Raw genomic sequence first — 19,011 nt, forward strand, 5'->3', positions numbered from 1 at the left:
GTGGTGCCGTGCCCGTGCCCGTCACCCCCGCTGGCGGTGGGGCGGGACGCGAGGCGCGGAGCGGAGGGGAGGGCTTGCCGCGGAGGCGGTGGCTGTGAGAAGATGGCGGTAGCAGGCAAAGGAGCGGTGACAGCCGCCGTGAAGCCGATCTTCAGCCGGGACCTGGGCGAGGCGAAGCGGCGAGTGAGAGAGCTGTACCGAGCCTGGTACCGCGAGGTGCCCAACACGGGTGAGGGGCGCGGGGCCGGCCGCGCGCATGCGCAGGGGCAGCCAGGCTCAAGGTCGTGGCGGCCACCCCGCGGCCGCTGGAGCGGGGAGGGCTTGTCCCGGGGTGCCGCTTGCTTCGGGGAGCAACGGGTCTTGTCTCGGCTTTCTTCGCGGCCTTTCCCCGCCGTGGCCTTCTGCCTTTAAGGCAGGCGAACGCAGGTGTTCAAGGCCTTGCAGCGGCGGCGAGACTGCGGCCTCTCGGACGCTCCCCAGTGCAACACAGGCTCGCTGGCCTCTGCTCATGCTTTGCTTGCCCTTTCTCCGTTCCGGCTAAGCAAAAGAGAAATCTACGTTTAATTTTCCAGAATGAGTGTGTGTGGCATGGTTGCCTGCTTCCTTAAAGCTGCGCTGGGAGTGGTCCCCTGGCTGCATTGGTTATTTGCTTTGTTAGTGAAGCTGATAGACACTGCGAGGGCAAATGACCGCGTAGTGTGCTGTGGGGTTGAACTGCACGTTGTCAGTGGAAAAAATGAGAAGCAGTGTAGATGAAATCTGTGTTCTGGCTTTTTTTGTAGTACATCTGTACCAGCTGGACATCACAGTGAAACAGGGGCGTAACAAGGTGCGGGAGATGTTCATGAAGAACGCCCACATTACGGATCCACGGGTGATAGACATGCTGGTTATTAAGGTACAAACAAGTTATTGGTGGATTTGTTGAATCATTAAGGTTGGAAAAGACCTCTAAGATTATCATGTGCAAACTTCTACCCGGTATCTCCATGACCACTACACCCTGCCCTCAAAGACCTCCAAGGATGCTAACACCATCACTGTCTCCCTGGGTAGCCTGTTTAAGTGCCCCACCATTCTTCCAGTAAAGCTGAAGCTGTAGAGAATGTGTGAGTGGATAATTGATGGTGAGGTGAAGGAGAGGGATGGATTAGTTTCAGCTTGTGCTGTGGAGCTGTCTCTTGCAACCCAGACTGGTTTACTTCTGTCAAGAAATGTGTTGATAAGGCTGGCACACAGAGGAGCAGGGTCTTGACTCATGTAAGTTAGAGTTGTTAGAATGTGGATTTCTGTCACTGACTGTACTGGCTGTTCTGGTTTGCAGATGTTTAAAAGATGAAGTGTATGGCAAACAAAATGATAGTTGAAATAAGTTTGTTGTGAGGCTTTTTAAGAAAACAGGGTCAAAGAAAGGGCAAAAACATGCAGCTAGGTAATTTACCGTTAAAAATGCACTTTCTACTCCCTACAGTCCTTCCTCAGATTAAGTTTCAGAATTGGTGAAGAAAACTAAAGTTGCAGAATTTGGTGGGAAGCTGGCTTTGGGTGGTGAAACCTCACCTTTGCAATACATCTCGTTCTGTCTCAGCCCTGAGACCTGTCTGAAAGCAATAATCAGCATACCTAGAGTAGGGCAAGGCTGCAGAATGGCTCTGAGCAACAGTAACAAACCTTTGCAATTCTCCTGCGTTAGAAAGTTTCCAAGCAAGGAGTGCCCTGTTCACCTGTTACATTTCATGCCTTTCAAGAAAAGAGTGACTCTGTCTTTACACGATGAAAAACATTTGGAAAGAGAATTCCTAGGCAACGTGTCCTAGGTGACAATCTCAGGAAGTCTCATTTTGCCCCATGCTGCCGTCCTCTGAAACCAGAACAATAACTGATAGACTGGAGTCATGAGGAAGTCTGTGTTTAATATCTCCATGGTAGTGCTATTGCTGCAAAGCACTCAGTTTTACTTGGTTTAACAGGTAGCTTGCTGCTAGTAAATAAATAAATAAATAGATGTTAGGCATATTATGTGGGTGCTGGTCACAAGAGAAACAAAGCAGGGTGCAAGAAAGAAGAAGGGTGCCTTGCCTATTTTCACAGGGCTGAGAAACTGTTGTAGAGACAAATGACTTAATACAGGACATGAAGCAATAAAGTCATAAGGCAGGAACAGTGTATATATATTTGTGTCACAGTATAGGTGATTGAAACAGCCTTTAGGAGTAGAGAATATTTGATGCAGCTGTCTTAAGGGCATTTCTAAGTTCATTCAAATACCTTTTGTAGTGCTGTATACTTAGACTTGGAGTGTAACTTGGAACCAGTCTAAAATTCTTTTGTCTGTGTGCAGGGGAAAATGGAACTTCAAGAAACCATAAATGTGTGGAAGCAGAGGACTCACGTCATGAGGTATTTCCATGAGACGGAAACCCCAAGACCTAATGACTTTCTGTCCAAATTCTATGCAGGCCACGACCCCTGAGAGATTGACTCTGTGTCTGCCTCCTCTGTATCACAAATAAAGCTCTATACAGCAGGAAAAAAGAAAACAGAAAGCATATTAGGAGCCTGATTACTGTGAATCCAGAGCATGTGCAAGCCATTGTGATCTGTACAAAGAGCTGTGATTTCCCAGCTTTGCCAATGTGTGCTTTCAGTGGATGGAGTTTGTGCCATCACTCGCCCAGGAGCATCTGCTGAATAACCACAGCACAACCTAGCTGTGGGGCTTTCAGCGTAGCCTGAAGCCCTGTGTGCAGGTGTTGGCTCTGAGGAACAAAGACCAGGCCTTCAGAAAAAAAGAGTTTAGTTGTACAGATATTCTTGTACTTGAGGCCTATCTGTATTCTTGCAGTGTTTTGCAGTTTTATGCTGAGACTTTGTTGACCTGGTGATTTTCATTTGGACACTGTTTACTTCCTTGTGAGGAATGGCCTAAAATCTAATAGGCAAATAAAGCCCTTTGTACAATAAAAAGACCAGCAGAGTGAATTTTCCTGCTGTAAAATGAAATTAGCTGGAAAAATAGGGGTTTGTGCAGTTGTCTGAACAGGGAGGTTCTGCAAGAGCTTCCAATACTTAACAGAACATGGTGTCCTACCATCAGCTCCTTAAATGAATCAGGAATTATGAGGTCCCTTTTGAGAAGTGTAAGGAAATTTTGTTCTTTCACCAGCCAGAATGAGTTTTCAGCAGGCAATTTAGTGCTCTCCCATGTGTGATCAGCACTGAATCTTCATAGCACTTGCAAACTTTTTTGTTCACCCTTGCCTAAATGTAGGACTTTTCTTCCCCATACAAAGACTGTAAAGCAGTACTCCTCAGGAATCTGTCCATCTGCATCCATTAGGAGCTTCAGGAGTGGGGTGTTTTTAAGGACAGGGCCAGGAGAGATGGTGAATTAAAGCCATGGTAAGGAAGCTGTTGTAGAAAATGGGAGCAGGGACATGTTTGGCTCCCAAGAGCAGATGAATTGAAACAACCACTTCTCAGGCAGCTTTGGAGAAGGAGGGGGCAACTCAAGATAGCAAATGACTTGAGAACCTGTCAGCTGTGCTCAGCTACAGCACTTGGGGTTACTCAGGTTACAGGCTCCCTTTTCTCTTGCTAGCTACGATGGAGAGTTAACACAGCAAGTATCAAAAGCAGTGCCAAATAGTAAGGGAGCAAATGTGGCTGTTTGAACTACATAGCCTGCATTAAAAAAACACAACATTTTCACACTTACATGTACTGAAGGCAAAGTGGCCTGTAAAGAGGCCAGAACCAGTGACCAGGAACTATGACAGAGACACAGGGGCACTACTGGTTTACAAAAATAAAGTTAACTAACCTTGCAAGGCATTTGAGAAAACATCTAGTCTGATTATAAGATAGTCCATGCAAGCCCTAGCAGTAAAAACAAACCTCTGAAGTCCATTATGCAAAAATGAAAATGCTATAGTAAACACTTCTATGAAGAGCTGAAGTTCACACAGTTAAGAGACTATATTTGGGCTCAACTAAGAGGAAGTACTGGACTACCCAGGAAATACTGGGTACTTGGAGCCAGAGTGTTCAGAGATGAAATGCTATAAAAAGCATCAGCAAGTTAGTTTGCCACTCAAGATCTTGACCTTTCACCAGAGCTACTCAAAACTTTTAACTCTGTGATGATACTACTTTGGATTTAATCCTCAGAGAGGTGGAATTAATGACAGAGTCTCCATCAGACAGCACTTGATAGGTTGTAAATTGCAGTGGCAGTATGCACCCCGTTCTTTTAATGAGGCTGTGCTGTGGGGCTCCTGCTTCCTCTAGGATTCCTGTCGTGTGCTGTAGATTAGTCCTGAATTGCAGGATGGCCTCATAAGAGGAAATAAATACGAAGAAAACCTCCTTACTGGAACAGGCATATGGAGGAGAAAGGTTAAGACAGAATTGCTCAGACACAGGCACATAATCTATGACAATAGAAGACCAAGGTCATCCATCTCAATCGCTTCATCTTTAATCAAGTGTTTCCCATCTGGCCAATAAAAGGAATCCCAAGCAGTCTTTGATGAGGTGAACACGTGTGTGTGCAAGGATGCAGGGCCTGTCAAGCACTTCCTTCAGCCTTGATCTACTGATTTCTGCCATGCAGACATGCGCAGGACACTCACTGGCAAAGGGGATACAGAGCCCCCGGTCGCATTCAGGAAGGACAGAACAGAGGTGACAGATCTTGGAACCATTTGTCAATGGTTTTCTCCCTCTTGTTCTTCTGTTACAGTTCTGCAAATAGAATAACAACTTTTCAGATACACAGCTCCAGCTCACACTCTCTCCACCAAAACCACACACAGTGGGGGTATACATTAAGAGGAGGTTCCAATAGGCCACTGCAGTCTCTACAGCCTCTTACGTTTCTTGGGTTTAGTTGCACTGTGCATGCTGGAAAATCCCTTTATCAAAAGGAATATATCCACCAAACTGGTTATAAAGCAACACTATTTACAACAACTTCTTTGAAACAGCTTCTTTGTTCTGTAAAGAAGCAAATACACACAAACTCAAAATCTTTGCACAACAGCAAGCCAAACAAGAATGGTGCAAAGCAACGCAGTGTACTGCAGATAGAAGTGAATGATTTCTGCTTTTCCTTTATCCAATGAGTGTGAATGCTCCAACTACTCCAGAGATCTGTATTATAATGACACTGGATACTTTGTTCTGGTGAGTTCAGGAATTCTCTTCAATTGTTCACCTCTGTTACAAGAGTTTTATATGGCAAGTGATTCTCTTTTAAAATAGTCATCCTGTGAGCAGTAGCCTGTTAAACACGGAAGTGTGTTGAAAAGAATCACAGAATTGTTTAGGTTGGAAAAGACCTTTAAGATCAAGTCCAACCCTTAACCTAATACTTAGGTACCAATACCAAGACCACCACTGAACCATGCCCCTAAGCACTACATCTGCCACATCTTTCAAACGCCTTTGAGGGTGGTGGCTCCACCACTTCCTGGGGCAGCCTTTCAATGCCTGACAACCCTTTCAGTGAAGATCTTTTTTTCTAATAGCCAAATTAAATGTCCTCTGACACAACTTTAAGCTGTTTCCTCATGTCCTACCACTGGAACCTCCTTTCAAGTAGATGTAGAGAGCAGACTAAATAATGTCAGTACAGACCCTCACTGATCACAGTCTATTTTTGACTGAAATCACAAGATCTAAATTTCCATCGGTTTATTTCAATCTCTATCAAATGTATGTTGTGGAGATGTCACGTCCAGATACCTTGTACGGTAGAAAAGCAGAAAGGTTTGCAGACAGAGACAATGCTGCATCTTCCCTGTGTTTAACTGCATCTTTAAAGGTGTTGCTGCCTCTATTTCCCAATCTGAAGGTCAAATAAATAGACTGCGGATGATGTTCATGACATACCCTTTAATCATCGTCGTCGTCATCCTCTGGGACAAAGATATCATGTTCTTCAAGTAGGGCTGCGAAGTTCTTGCTGATCTGAGTCCCGACGTACAGGAAGGGGATCACCACGCTGAACACTCTGAGGAGGCCAAAGGGTGTCTGCAAGGCGTCGATGGGAAAGACTGATCTTTGCCAGCAGGTTGAACTTTATCTGAACCTACGCATCCCCGTCTCCGCAGGGGCGCAGGAAGCCCGGGAGCAACGAGAAGCAGAGTGAGCTGTCTTCAGAGCCAACCGCCCCCATCACTGCCATCTCAGCACCCAGAGAGCAGGGCCGCGGGGAGCTCGGGACAGGGCTCACTGGTGGCTTTAGAACGGAAAGCGGTTGCCGGTGAGAAACGGCTGTGTGCAGCCGGTGTTTATCTCCTCCTTACGGCGCACAGCTCAATCCCGGGGCCACCGGCTCGGCAGGTAACAACGCACTGCCCGCAACCGACCCCTCAGGGCCGCTCCTTCCTCCCCGCGGCCCCTCGGCTCCTTAGCTGTCACTCACTCCTACAGCCCCGCCCTCAGCAGATGCACCCCCACTGATTGGCCACAGCTGCTGTCCGTTACGCCGCAATTGGCTACTGCTCCCCACCGCTCGCCCCTTACTCACCTTAACCGGCTTGGGCAAAATGGCACCGCTGCGGGTGACGGTAGCGCTCCGGGAGGGCAGAAAAGGCACGGCCGGGGAGCGGCGCGGCCCACCCCAAGCCGCCCGCCCTGAATAAGCCGCAGCCGCCGCCAGCAGCCGCCCGCCTGCCGCTGCCATCTTCCCTCCTCTTACTCCTCTCCGGATTCCCGTAGCGGCCGGACCGAGACGTCACCGGGGAGGCGGAGCCTCTGGCTCTCGCGAGCCCTGAGGGGCCATTGCTCATGACTGGGGCGGGTCCGGGCCGCGCCCCGCCGCGCTCCGGCCGAGGGGAGCGGGGAACCGGGTGGGCTTGGGTTACCTCCCGCCGAGAGCAAGTTAAGGCTCGGCAGAGGAAAACGGGGAGGGGTGGCCCTATAGCCGGGCAGGGCGAGAATGGCCACGTCCGCGGACAGTCCCGCATGTGTCAGGGCTTCGCAGCTCCGCGGGCAGCACACGGGCTACAAATCGCCACGGTTTTATTCGGTGTCACGGCATACAATAAAGGCGCTAACGATGCCTTCAAATGCATCATACAAGTTCCGTATGTAAAACCGCGGCACACGCAAACCCGCCTGTCTAAGAAAGAACACGTCTGCCTAAAATAGAAGCACTTGGAGGAGCAGGAGCGTTCCCGCAGGCTGCTCGCGGTGTTGCCCTGTCATTGTGCGGCTGGAAAAGCACATTCGGTGCTGCTCCGCAAGATGCCCCCGGCACGGGAGCTCCACGTGTTGCCCCTGTACCTCAGCCGGGGTTATTTTAAGTTTCTCTGTAAAGACCGTAGAGAGGGGTAAGATTCGGGGGTTACCTGCCCCTAAACTAGTAATGCTGGACCTGTCGTAACAGAATACATCTGATCATGGTCGTGAATATCCACCCAAGGACTAGATGAGACAAGGGCTAAACCCTTCAGGTTACTCTCATCACTAGGACCTGAATTCATCAGAAAACATCACTACAGTTGTTTTATAAAGAGGTAAACGTGCAGAAATAAAACAACATATTATAAGCATGAATCTGAAGCCGTAGCCTCAGAAAAACTGAACTTCATCAACTGCTTTAACAGGACTGGGAGCCCTTCTTGGCACAGCTTACAAAGGCACATCAGAACCTCCTTTCTTTCAGTCTTCAATTTCAAGCATTTTTCACTCACGACTTTGCATTATTGTGCTAAAGAAAACTCTTAGAAAAGGATTTGGCTTCAGTACTAAATTAGCCACTTGAGTACTAAATTAGCCGTTCAGCTTTAGCGTTCAGTCCCCCCTTGGCTGGGGAACCTGTTTTGTGCTGCCCAGACATTTTCTATTTTTAAAAAAATAAGGGAAAGCAAAGGAAACAGTCCAAACCTGAACGACTGGAGAAAAGCAGTGTGTGGCAATTAGTGTTATTTTGCTGTCAGGGACAATGTGCAGTGAGAACTTTCTGCTGTTCCTGTAATTCTCTCTGCCTGCAGAGAAGACAGACAGGATGCCCCATTAGCCGGCTGCTGGTGCAACCTCAGGAAGATGAAATCCCAACCTTCTGCCCACGGGCTGCTTCAAAGGTGCTGCCAACACAACTGATCATCATCTGAGCTGGTTTGATGGCCTCCACCTCAAAGGAGGTGTTGGAACACAGAGGTGCTTCCTGTCTAATGAATGAAGCAAGCAGTGGCGGTCATTAAAAAACCTGCACTCCCACACAAATTTGGCCATGGTTCCAGTTTTGCCTCTCTTTGCTCAAAAAAAGGACCATTCTTGCTATGTGAGCACAATAATGAGGAAGCTCTGAGCAATCGCATCCAAAGTCATGCAGCGTTTTGGAGACCTAGCAAAGAACCAAGGCCTGGACAGCTGAGTCAAGCACAAATACTGTTCAGGATTCAGCCATTTTCTCCTCCATGCTGCAGAATAAAACACAAAATTACTCCAAATGCGATCAAGACAGAAAACAGAGCACAGCTCCTCATCTGCAGGATTTAGGATTTAGCTGGGTTATGTGCTAATGCAAAAGCAGGTAGCATGGAAATTGTGTCATTTGAATGGGACAGATTAAAGCATTAAATATAAGCTCTTTAGTAGTGTTACTAGCACAATCCTGGCTTATTAAAACAAACTAAGCTTCTTAAAAGTGAAAACTGCCCTTAAATGAATAATGCTGTTTCAGTTCCACTTCTGACACAACTGGCTTTGCTAATTTATTTTCCCTTTCAAGTCACTCCAATTCTTGGGTCTCACGGAGGAACTGCCACTACATTTTGATTTATATTGGAAGTTAAATCTTTACCCTCAAACTGCCTCATGCAAGTCTGAGATGTCAAGAATATTCCTCTCTATTACATAAAAAAACCCCAAAACACAGCAACCCAAATCACAGAAAAAAATGCTTGTCAAATCTGACCCTGGCCACAAAATACTCACGCAGAGCAAAGAAGCACCAAGTAGTGTCACCCTCTCCTGCTGCCTCAGCAGGGGGAAAAGGACAGGTTCCCAGCTGGGAATGCTGCAGCACTGAAATTCTCAAGTGGAAGTTAGTAAGGCAGAGCTGGCCCACATGTCCAGCCAGCTGTGCTGCTGAAGGAGTCTGGGCACTGGCTCATGGCCACCTGCTCCTGTTTTTTTTCTGACCTGTTTTAATTTAAAAAGCAGAAGAAACATAATCCTCCCAAACTCAAAGGTCCTTATTGTGAAGGACTGCAGGCACAAACTGGAGAGGACTAGATTGTACCACTTGCATGTGAAAGCAACACCCCCACTGCCCAAAGTCGTGTTTGTAAGACGTGATTCAAGACTTCTCTAATACTAATATACCACTGAAGCTTAATTAGGCAGGAGGCTGGATGCTCATCATCCCAAACTACCAGAGATACATTTTCAAAGGCACAAAGAGTTAATGGAAGTAATTTGATTTCTGCATTGGCAATCTCTACTAGCTATTGCAAAATATTAAGCTGAATGCATTTAACTCCAGAAAGGCAAAAAGGTTCCTACCAGTCATGACCTGAAATGGCCTCTTGTTCTCCTGGCAAGGCTCCTTAATAAAACAGAGCAATAAAACCAGGTTTAACACTGTTAGATAGGAAGCACAGGACTGTTCCACATATTTTTTCAGCTCTGAAAAACAGCCCTTGCCAAGATGGTAAGGGAGAAGTTTATAAATCCCATTGCCAAGATGTTCCGGCACCCACAAGTGTACCATCTGCCTAGTGGCCCAGGCTTTTGACCTAATGAAGGACAAGTCTGTTTCTGTAGCAAGGCAACAGGCATGCCTCCCCACAGGCCTCCCTGCCTGCTGTGGGGAGGGGACCTGCTAATGGAGATCAGCCGGAAAGATGCTGACACTAAATTGGAGAGAAATGCCAGCAGATCAGACACTGGCTTTGGTAGAGGGCAATGATATGGCTTTGATGCCAGATGCAAGCCCAGACACTGCTGACAGGCAGTCCATGCTGCCTGCAACTCACTCCTACATCTTCATTTCTCCTGGGACCAGCCCTCTTGTCCTCCCCACTCCTCCACAGCCCCTCTTCAACAGCACATCCCTGTCAGGAGCTGGGCAGGGCCACAACAGCAAAAAAGGCCCTGTGAGCATGCAGCTCTGGATGCTGTCTTGGGCACACTGCCCAGTGAGACAGCCAAGCCCTATATGGCAGTTTGCAGGAGCTGAGAAATTCACCCCGGCCTGGCAAAGAGGCTTTAGCATCCCTGTTTTGGAAGACTGAAGGCTTGAGCTAGAGATATTAACAGGCTTGGCTACCACTCAGTATAGTCCAGATCAACTCTGGGGAGCTCCTGGTCCTTGCCGTTACTTCACACGAGGCTTAAGTGTCTCCATTTCAGCCTCACGGCTGAGCTCAGGTGCCCAAACGGATGCAAGCCTGTGAAACCCACGTCCTGAAGGGTTTACCAAGGAGAAGGGTACGTGCAGATGAAAGTAAAAAAAAAAAATAAGCAAAACCAGCACAAGAGTCCTGTTGTTGTTACCCTGGCTGCTGGGCCAGCCACAGCCAGGGTGGCTCACATGTGTCCTGTGGTGAGAGAGGTACAAGGCTGGAGGCACCTGCCAAGGGCCAGTGGCCTGTTGGAGGTATTTTTAAGAGCCCAGCTGTATCTATGGCGAAAAAGCAAAAGCAGAAGGGCTTGGGTGCATGACTACAGCCAATAATAAATGCTGAGCTGTGCAAACTCCCCCACTGAGAAGCAAAACTAAGAAAGAGTGGTGAAGGACAGGTGGGCACTGATGTACCCAGAGCAAGAACTGCCCTATGATGTGCACCTGTACCACAGACTCAGCCACTGACCAGGGCAGGAGGCAAGCGACATCCTTTGCCCCTGTGCTTCACTCTTCCACATGGGCATTGGCTGGCCAGCGGCTCATGCCCCACACCCTGTCATGGGTGTCCTCTCTTCTGCCTCTCCTGCCACTCTCGTCTCAGCACCGTGATCTCTTGCCCATACCAGCTGTGCAGCTTGGAGAAGCAGGCTGTCTCAGGTGATACTGGGCTCTCTGGCATGGCTGGTGAGAAGCCAGGCGTTGGAGACCCTGTGGTGCTGCCAGCGGCCGAGCGCCGGCGTGGAGGGAGGGGTGGGGGCTTCACATATCCCCCATCACGGTCAGGGCAGGCAGCCCCCCCAGGGGTGCCACCACCACCACTACTACTCCACATGGAGTAACCATTCTCCAGGATTATGGGTTTCTCCTGGAGAGGCAGCAAGGCAGGGTTGGTGAGATGCCTCTTCCTGCCAGAGGAGGAGGACCTCTGTGGAGACTTACGGCAAGCGGCCAAGCTCTTGCAGGCCTCCTTCAGCTGCTTCTCAAGCTCCCTCACCACCAGCCGCATGTAGTCGAAGCTGGCCCTTGACAGTGCCTTCACCCAAGCCTCCATGGCAGCCTGCCCATCAGCCACCAGCACATAAGCCCTGGCACCAGCATCATCAAAGCGGATGGCAAAGGCGAACTCCTCAGCAGCCTCACACAGCTCCACGGTGCAGCCCTCCAGCACCACCAGCCCCACAGGCTCTCGGCTCTCACGCTCCTCAAAGTAGAAGAGGAGATTGCCCTTGAGGACAAACCAGCAGCGCTGGTAGGAGGTGGTGTGGTGGTGGGCATGGTGGTGGTGCCGCTCCACTCGCTTGCGAAGGAAGCCGGCATGGTCAGCGGGTGAGTCGCAGGTGGCATAGTGGGCCACGCTCCGCTCGTTCAGCTTCATCGCCTTGCCTAGGAGCAGAGGAAGAGAGGGTAAGAACTTGGCTTGGAGTGAGGAACATCTCACCCACCCCACCAGGAGAAGTCTGATCCTGCCCAGAGCCAGTGATGGGGGAAAAAGAAGCCCCAGTGCCAGCAGCCAATACCACAGGACAGTGTCTAACCCAGAGAGTACCCCTGCAAATGATGATCTGCCTCCTCACTGCTGCAGAAAGGAGGCCCTCACTAGAGCTCCACCACAGACACATCTGCCTTCTCTGGGGACACCGCCACTGCTGCTTCTTTTCTTGTTCCACAGGTGACCTACTTGGCTGCTTTTTATGGGGCACATTAAAGAAATCTGCATCTGTGCCTGTGAGGCATTCATTTTACTCCCTTCTCTATTATAGGGCAGAATAAGGAGTGCATTTTCAGACCCAAGGGCTCTGGGACCTCTGTTTCAACACTCTCTCCCCACTCCTCGTCTCCACACGGTACCACCTGTCCCCACCAGCTCTTCTGGCAGCAGTACCCCAACCCAGCAGGTTCACCAGCAGCAGGGGGTGAGGTGCCATACCGGCTGTGCGGGTCACACCACAAGTCCTTGCTGTCTTCCTTGGGCAATCTGCTGCCTTGCTGAGGACCTCCAAAGCTTCGCTATGCCAAGTCCCATCCCGGGTTGAAGAGGGAGGTCACAAACCAGAACAACCTGAGACTGAAAAAGCAAAGAGCTGGGTCACTCCCAGCCTAGAAAGCCAGGGCCCTCGGCTCACAGGAGCGGACAGGGGTGGGCACGCAGGCGGGTGGCTCTAGAAACCAAGCTGGCAAAACTGGGGGCACCTGGATTGGCCTCAAAGCCTGAGCCCCAGCCCAGATCAGGCCAGCACTTCTGCGGGTTTGGTTTTTGGCTCCTGTAGGATTGTTTTGGCTTTACTAAAACCCAGAGGGTTTGTCGAAGCCCACTGCTGCACCGCCCGTGGAGACCCTGCGGCAGGCGACTCCGCACAGCAGCAGGTCCCACCTAAGGGCAGGGCGAGCGCAGCCTTTGTCATGCCACAGCTGCAAATGGATGTCCAACCGCTGATGCTCTGCAGAGAAGGAATATGCAGAAAACAAACCACAGCCACCACCCTCTGGCTAGGGCCGGGCGGGGGAAGTTCCCCACTGCTCAACCATCTCCAGTATGCCTCCTGGGGCCCTCCTCCACCATCGGGGCTTTGTGGAGCTGGGCTGAAGACAAGGGGGCACGGACTCTACTTGGAAAGCAGACGATGTCGTCAGTCTGAGGAATCGCTACGGCCCTGGGGCGTGCTCTGCCCTTGGCGCGGCTCCCTGAAGAACCTCCAGCCCAGCACATTCGGGCCGGGGCCAGCCCTGGCCTGAGGGGACTCTGGGGGTCCCGCGTGGAGGGCAGTGTGGAGGCCGTGTCTTTGTGTGCGTGAGGAGAGCTGTGTGTCTTTGTGTGTGCCTCCGTGCGTGTCCTTCCGTCTGTCTGCCGTGTGCCCGCGGACTCCTGCGGTCCCGGCTCACTCCCGCTGCCCGCTCACACCCGACCCCCACCGCCCCCCTAGCCCTTGCCCAGCGCCTCGCCCCGGCGGCGGGACGCAGGACTCTGGCTCGGCTCACCTCAGGCCTTTCCTGGTCAGCGGTGCACCAGGCGCGGCGGGGAGGTGGGAGGCGAGAAGAGGCTGGAGGCCGTCCGGAGCTGAGCGGGGGAGTGGTCCCGCGGCCGCCGGGGCCGTCCCGCCCCGCCGGCAGCACCGCCCCGCCGGCGGCGTGGAGCTGCGGAGCGTGCTCCGACCTGCTGTTTTGGAGTCCTCGTCACTCCGCCCGACACCCCCCTCGGAGACATAAAGTCCCTGTTCTCCTCCTTCTAGCGTAACTGTAGCGGAGGGGGGCCGCTGTGCGGTGCGGCAGCAGCGGGGCGCCAGTGTCGGTGGGGTGCGACAGCCGTGGGGTGCATTAGCGACCGGGCGCAGTGCTGATGGAGTGCCAGCGATGGGGTGCGGCAGCAGTGTGGTGCAGCACTGATAGTGTCCAACAGCGCAGGAAGGCGTTACCAAAGGGGTAGCACGGCCGCAGGGTGCAGCAGCAAAGGGCTGCGGTACCGGCGAAGAGCGGCGGCTGCGAGGCGCAGCCGGGCTGGGCATAACACCACGCGGTGCCGCGCCGGCTTGGGTGGAGGGAGGAGGCAGGGAGGCGAGCAGGGAGGCAGGCGGGCGGTCAGGTCATGCGGGCTGAATCATGTGAGCAGGGCTGGGCCGGACCCGGGAAGAGGCCTTCTGTATTCCGGCGGTAATAGCGATGGGCTCGGTGATGCTAAGCGAGTTGGCCTTCGCCTTGGCCTTGACCCTGGCCCTGCCCTCCGTGGCGCTGGACAACGGGCTGGCGCTCACCCCCCCCATGGGCTGGCTGGCCTGGGAGAGGTTCCGCTGCAACGTGAACTGCCAGCAGGACCCCCACAACTGCATCAGGTCAGTGGGGCAGGGAGCGGCGGGAGTAGGCCCATCCTCTCGGGGGTCCCTGCCAGGGACGGCTTGTCCGGTATGTCCGTTAGCGTAGGCAGCCTGCTCTGCAAGGCCAGGCTGGTGTCAAGAGTCTGCCCCGAGAGGGCGGACGGGGCGGTGACAGGGCAGGAAAGGGCAGATGAACGGCTGGGGTCGGACGTCAGGCCGGGTCTGTGTCCCTGGGGCCAGCCGTGCTGCAGCAGCATCTCGGGGAACGGTGTACGGGAGCTGGAGGCTCAGGTGTGGGGCTGGAGATTCCTCAGCATTAAAGGATGTGGACAGGCTTTGTGGGATGTTGGGGAAACACTTCCCCCCGGTGAGATCCGTGAACGTGACGCGGGCAGGGTTTAAACGGGAGCCCTGGAGACCTTCCCGTGTAGCCTAGGCCAGCTCTGTGGTGACTGACCCTCCAGAGACCCAGTTACCCCCAAAGTCCTACTGGCTACCTCAGCTGGAGGAGCATGGAAGTCAGTGTGTGCCACATCCCCACAACCTGCAGCGAGAAGCTCTTCTTCGAGATGGCAGACCGCCTGGCAGAGGATGGCTGGAGGGAGCTGGGCTACCAGTACATCAACATTGACGACTGTTGGTCTGCCAAGCATCGGGATGCGTCGGGACGGCTGCTTTCTGACCCTGAGAGGTTTCCCAGCGGGATTAAGGCTCTGGCTGACTATGTGAGTGCCTGCTGGGGATAGTTAGGATCTCTGTGTCCCCATGCCACCATGGCAAGAGAGCTGGAAGGGGATGGAGGAGCTTAATCCCTCTGAGAGACACCCTGGACTCCCTCTCGTCCCCTCCTTGCAGCAGTCTTCTCCTCACAGGTTCATGCCCGGGGCCTGAAGCTGGGCATTTATGGCGACCTGGGCACCCTCACCTGTGGGGGATACCCAGGCACCACGTTGGACCGTGTGAAGCTGGACGCCCAGACCTTTGCTGAATGGGGTGTGGACATGCTGAAACTGGATGGGTGTTACTCGTCAGCAGAGGAGCAGGCAGAGGGTAAAGGCTCCCTGACTGGTGGTTTTGCCCTCGGTTGGGATAGGTGCTTGGCTGTCCACAGAAATGCTTGGCCAGCCAGTTCCTCCCTCGCATCTCCTGGTACAGTTGTTGGGCAAAGACAAAGGAATTTGGGTGCCCTAGAGCTGGGGAAAACAGAATACCAGGCTGGCTTGGGGTTCACCCTGGCTGAGACGCAGGCTGCTGCCTGCTGTGCTCTTCACCAGTTGTCATCTTCTCTCCCTAAGGCTACCCAGAAATGGCGAAGGCCTTGAATGCTACAGGCCGCCCCATTGTCTACTCGTGCAGCTGGCCAGCATATCAGGGGGGCCTCCCGCCCAAGGTGAGAGTTGTCCTCTCTGGTGGCTGTTTCCCACCTTGCTTATTGATCTACCCCTGGTAGTATGGAGCTGCAGGCCTCCAAAGCAGACATGGCCTCCCTGCCAGGCACGTGGAGACACTTAAGGTTCCCAGCATGGCTAGGTGATGCAAGTTTGAAGGAAGAAGGCTCTGGGGCATGCCCTCTCACCCCACTTAGCAGGGTGTCTGAGGCAGGCTCTGTCTGATTTAAGTGCTTGAAATAGGATGTTCTTTCTTTTAATGTGTCTTGAGAATTAATTGCATTTATTTCATTTTTCTTGCACCTTCTGAGTCAGTTCCAAGCTGCCTTTGTTCTTGCAGCTGACCATATTTCCCCATGGCCTCTGTGATTGTTTTGTCAGACATCCTACTACACTGGGACATGCTCAGTCACATTGAGATAGGACTTTCTCATCCTTCATTACATGATGTTCTCCAGCTCCACCTTTCACACACTTTTTGTCAACAAGTCTGGCTGTCCCTTCTCCCCAACCTTGCAGACCTCTTTTTTTCTCCCTTGTCTGAATCTCTGCTCCTTTCCAGGTGAACTACACCATCCTGGCAGAGATCTGCAACCTCTGGCGTAACTACGATGACATTGAGGACTCCTGGGACAGTGTACTTTCCATCCTGGACTGGTTCTTTGCAAACCAGGACGTGCTGCAGCCAGTAGCTGGACCTGGCCACTGGAACGACCCAGACATGGTGCGGCTGGGTGGTGGGTGCAATGAACCTGGACAAGGGATCTCCTTCTACAGGCAGGTCAAAGGAAGAGTGCCAGGAGCAGGCAACCTGTAGCTGCAGAGAGACAAAGCTTGCGTTGCCCTTGGCTACACTGTGGGAATCTGCTGATTACAATGACACTTTCACCACTGCAGCGTACCTGTCCTCTTGTCCAAGAGCCCTTGTCCTTCCCTGCGCAGCAGGAGTGGTGAAACAAAGGCTGTTCATGAGTGCATTTGAGCAGTGGGTGGTGAGGGCTCAGCACCCAGCAGGAATGAGATGTCCTGGTGGTGGTAGGCTGCTCAAGGGGAAGTGAAAGTGTGCGTGTGCTTCCTCTCAGTAGACTCCAGCATCACAAAGGGTGACAAGTTTCTAACTCTTTTCTGCTTCTCTCATCTTTCCACCTTCACCATTCCAGCTGATCATTGGAAACTTTGGCCTCAGCTATGAGCAGTCTCGCTCCCAGATGGCATTGTGGACAGTGATGGCAGCCCCACTTCTCATGTCCACCGATCTCCGCACCATCTCCCCGGGTGCCAAGGAGATCCTGCAGAACCGCCTGATGATCCGGATCAACCAGGACCCTCTGGGAATCCAAGGGCGCAGGATTGTCAAGGTTAGGGGGGAGATGGAAGCATCTGGGAGGGCAAGCAGGAGCAGGATGGGGCATCATGATAAGGACAGAGAGGGAAGTGATGCAGAGAAACACGACCAGGGAAGCTGTGGGAGCTGGGGACCTGCTGGCACAGCAATGCCACGCGGCAAAGTCAGACGTTACAGAGCAGTTCTGGCCCCAGCAGCTCTGCCTCATCCAGCCCTCCCTACCTCCAGGAGAAATCACACATTGAGGTGTTCCTGCGCCCACTGTCGCAGGCCGCCAGCGCCCTCGTCTTCTTCAGCCGGAGGACAGACATGCCTTTCTTCTACACCACCAGCCTGGCCAAGCTCCAGTTCCCCGAGGATGCCACGTATGAGGTAAGCATCACTGAACACTGCCTGGTGAGACAGCCCTGTGCCACCCAGATCCCTCCTTTCCATTTTTAGGGGGCAAAGGGCTCCTACTCCCTGCCTCGAGCACTAAGGAGCAGCTGCTTAGAGGGTTGACCCGCTCTTGGCCACTGCTGTGCCTTGTCCCACCATGCCATGCCAGTGACCACAGTTGGAGCTCAAGATGAAAGGTCTGTGAAACTCCTGGCCGCCACTCTCTCTCTCTTCTAGGTACAAGATGTGTACAGTGGGAAGATCATCAGTGGCTTAAAGACAGGAGACAATTTCACGGTCGTTATTAACCCCTCAGGGGTGGTGATGTGGTATCTCTACCCCACAGCACATCCAGAGAGGCCCTGGCATGTTGCTGGACATCAGGCCGCAAGCAAGGATTTCCACACAGTCCTCCTGTGAGAGGGACGTGGCTCAGTGTCTGGGTGAGCACCAAACCCTGTGGCACACTGCTCTTCACAAGTGCCTTTCACTGGTGTTCCAGCAGCACTGGCAAGTGACCATTTCCTCTGGTACTGGCTTGTTGATGTCTACTCGGTCTGTTTACAACAGGAATTTGTGTTACCCAACTCCTAAGGGGGTAGAGAGTACACTTACTTGGTGATTGTAAAGCCCTTTGTGATTGTCCCATGCCCTGTTCTTGCTCTAGCAGGAGGAATACTCAAGGTTTCTCAGGGAATGGTTCCTACTCAAGAACAGCTACATCCACAGCTCCATCAAGATGAGGAGCCTGCACTAATAAACTGGAGTGGCAGGACAGACTAACCCACTCAACTACTTCACCTTCATACAGCACACATCTTGTGGAGGAGTTTTAGGAAAGACAGGGCCTGTTCATATTGCCCCAGAGGGGTGCAGCATTGATGAAAATGGTCTCTTAAGACTGCAGCCCGGACTGGAAAATGACATTTTAGGTAGGAAAAAAATAAGAGGCAGTTTTCCCTTTCTATTCAGCTGCTGAAGGGCTCCCCTCTGGTTTCTGCAGTACCAAATGGCTGATTCCTCTGAGTGCAGCAGCAAGATACTGAACATAGTGCTTGCAGTGCTAACAAGAGGACAAGTGCACTTCATGTTTGTATGCAGGAGCTGGCTTCACCCTTGGGAAGATTGGTACAAATTAACTGAAATAAAGGGGAAGCAGACCACAGGCTCTCTGCCTCATGTTTTTTCGGTGTTGCTATAGCTCCTTGGTTAATGTAGAAACATGAACAACTATGCTAAGAAGCAGAACTGGTTTCAAGTCAGATTGGACTGGTGCAGAGCAGACCTACAGCAGACTACATCATGTTCAGCAGGTCAACAGCTTTCTTTGGCAAAAGGAGAAATGGATTTTCCAGTCCACGGGTACGTATATGTTGAAGGAAAATGGCACTTATTTTTCCCTCACTGGAAAGAAAATGGCTAGCAAGGAGTTCCTTTTAAAGTCAAACCTTCCTTCTGGCAGTAAATGTACACAGGAGAGGTGTTAGGAAGTGAATAGTAGGCTGGGGACATGGCCTCTGGTAAATGCAGTGTTGTGCCTGCTCTATGGACATGCACGCATCCCAGATCCAGGTATCTGGGGAAGAGCAAAGGCACAAACCCATCTGTCCGTCCCCTGCACCAAGAGGATGAGCTCTGTCTTCTCTTATCCTAGTTACTTGATTCCAAATCCAGGTTAGCCATGCATCAGAGGGAGAGAACTGGCTTACAGCCAGGCCAAGAGCCCACCAT

General features: G+C 52.0%; 4 protein-coding genes across 7 annotated transcripts; 2 read left to right on the forward strand and 2 right to left on the reverse strand.

The window, feature by feature from the left end:
* Nucleotides 1–8: 8 nt before the first annotated feature.
* NDUFA6 (NADH:ubiquinone oxidoreductase subunit A6) lies at nt 9–2,967 on the forward strand. The gene is made up of 3 exons (XM_064155119.1): nt 9–229; nt 783–898; nt 2,342–2,967. The coding sequence occupies exons 1-3, from the start codon at nt 103–105 to the stop codon at nt 2,471–2,473; spliced, it is 375 nt and encodes a 124-aa protein (XP_064011189.1). The 5' UTR covers nt 9–102; the 3' UTR covers nt 2,474–2,967.
* A 1,491-nt stretch (nt 2,968–4,458) lies between these two features.
* SMDT1 (single-pass membrane protein with aspartate rich tail 1) lies at nt 4,459–6,777 on the reverse strand. The gene is made up of 3 exons (XM_064155120.1): nt 6,536–6,777; nt 5,896–6,036; nt 4,459–4,746 (listed from the first exon to the last, which is right to left on the reverse strand). Exons 1-2 carry the CDS (start codon nt 6,689–6,691, stop codon nt 5,899–5,901), a joined length of 294 nt encoding a protein of 97 aa, XP_064011190.1. The 5' UTR covers nt 6,692–6,777; the 3' UTR covers nt 4,459–4,746; nt 5,896–5,898.
* Nucleotides 6,778–7,012: 235 nt separating this feature from the next.
* On the reverse strand, nt 7,013–13,778 carry PHETA2 (PH domain containing endocytic trafficking adaptor 2). Of its 3 annotated transcripts, XM_064155118.1 has the most exons (5): nt 13,340–13,778; nt 12,291–12,428; nt 11,303–11,746; nt 9,520–9,562; nt 7,013–8,432 (listed from the first exon to the last, which is right to left on the reverse strand). In XM_064155118.1, the coding sequence occupies exons 3-5, from the start codon at nt 11,736–11,738 to the stop codon at nt 8,405–8,407; spliced, it is 507 nt and encodes a 168-aa protein (XP_064011188.1). In that variant the 5' UTR covers nt 11,739–11,746; nt 12,291–12,428; nt 13,340–13,778; the 3' UTR covers nt 7,013–8,404. The 3 variants fall into 3 exon arrangements, 2 of the variants coding, with proteins under 2 accessions (XP_064011188.1, XP_064011187.1); XR_010304988.1 differs by having other exon boundaries at nt 9,520–11,746; XM_064155117.1 differs by having other exon boundaries at nt 7,013–11,746.
* Nucleotides 13,779–13,933: 155 nt separating this feature from the next.
* On the forward strand, nt 13,934–18,445 carry NAGA (alpha-N-acetylgalactosaminidase). 2 transcript variants are annotated; one of them, XM_064155124.1, is made up of 9 exons: nt 13,934–14,187; nt 14,720–14,894; nt 15,042–15,219; nt 15,465–15,559; nt 16,120–16,281; nt 16,718–16,915; nt 17,131–17,274; nt 17,518–17,723; nt 17,951–18,445. In XM_064155124.1, exons 1-8 carry the CDS (start codon nt 14,018–14,020, stop codon nt 17,698–17,700), a joined length of 1,305 nt encoding a protein of 434 aa, XP_064011194.1. In that variant the 5' UTR covers nt 13,934–14,017; the 3' UTR covers nt 17,701–17,723; nt 17,951–18,445. The 2 variants fall into 2 exon arrangements, with proteins under 2 accessions (XP_064011194.1, XP_064011193.1); XM_064155123.1 differs by having other exon boundaries at nt 17,518–18,445.
* The last annotated feature ends 566 nt before the right edge of the window (nt 18,446–19,011 follow it).

Source organism: Pogoniulus pusillus, chromosome 15 (assembly GCF_015220805.1).
Source record: "Pogoniulus pusillus isolate bPogPus1 chromosome 15, bPogPus1.pri, whole genome shotgun sequence".
Lineage (NCBI taxonomy): Eukaryota > Metazoa > Chordata > Aves > Piciformes > Lybiidae > Pogoniulus > Pogoniulus pusillus.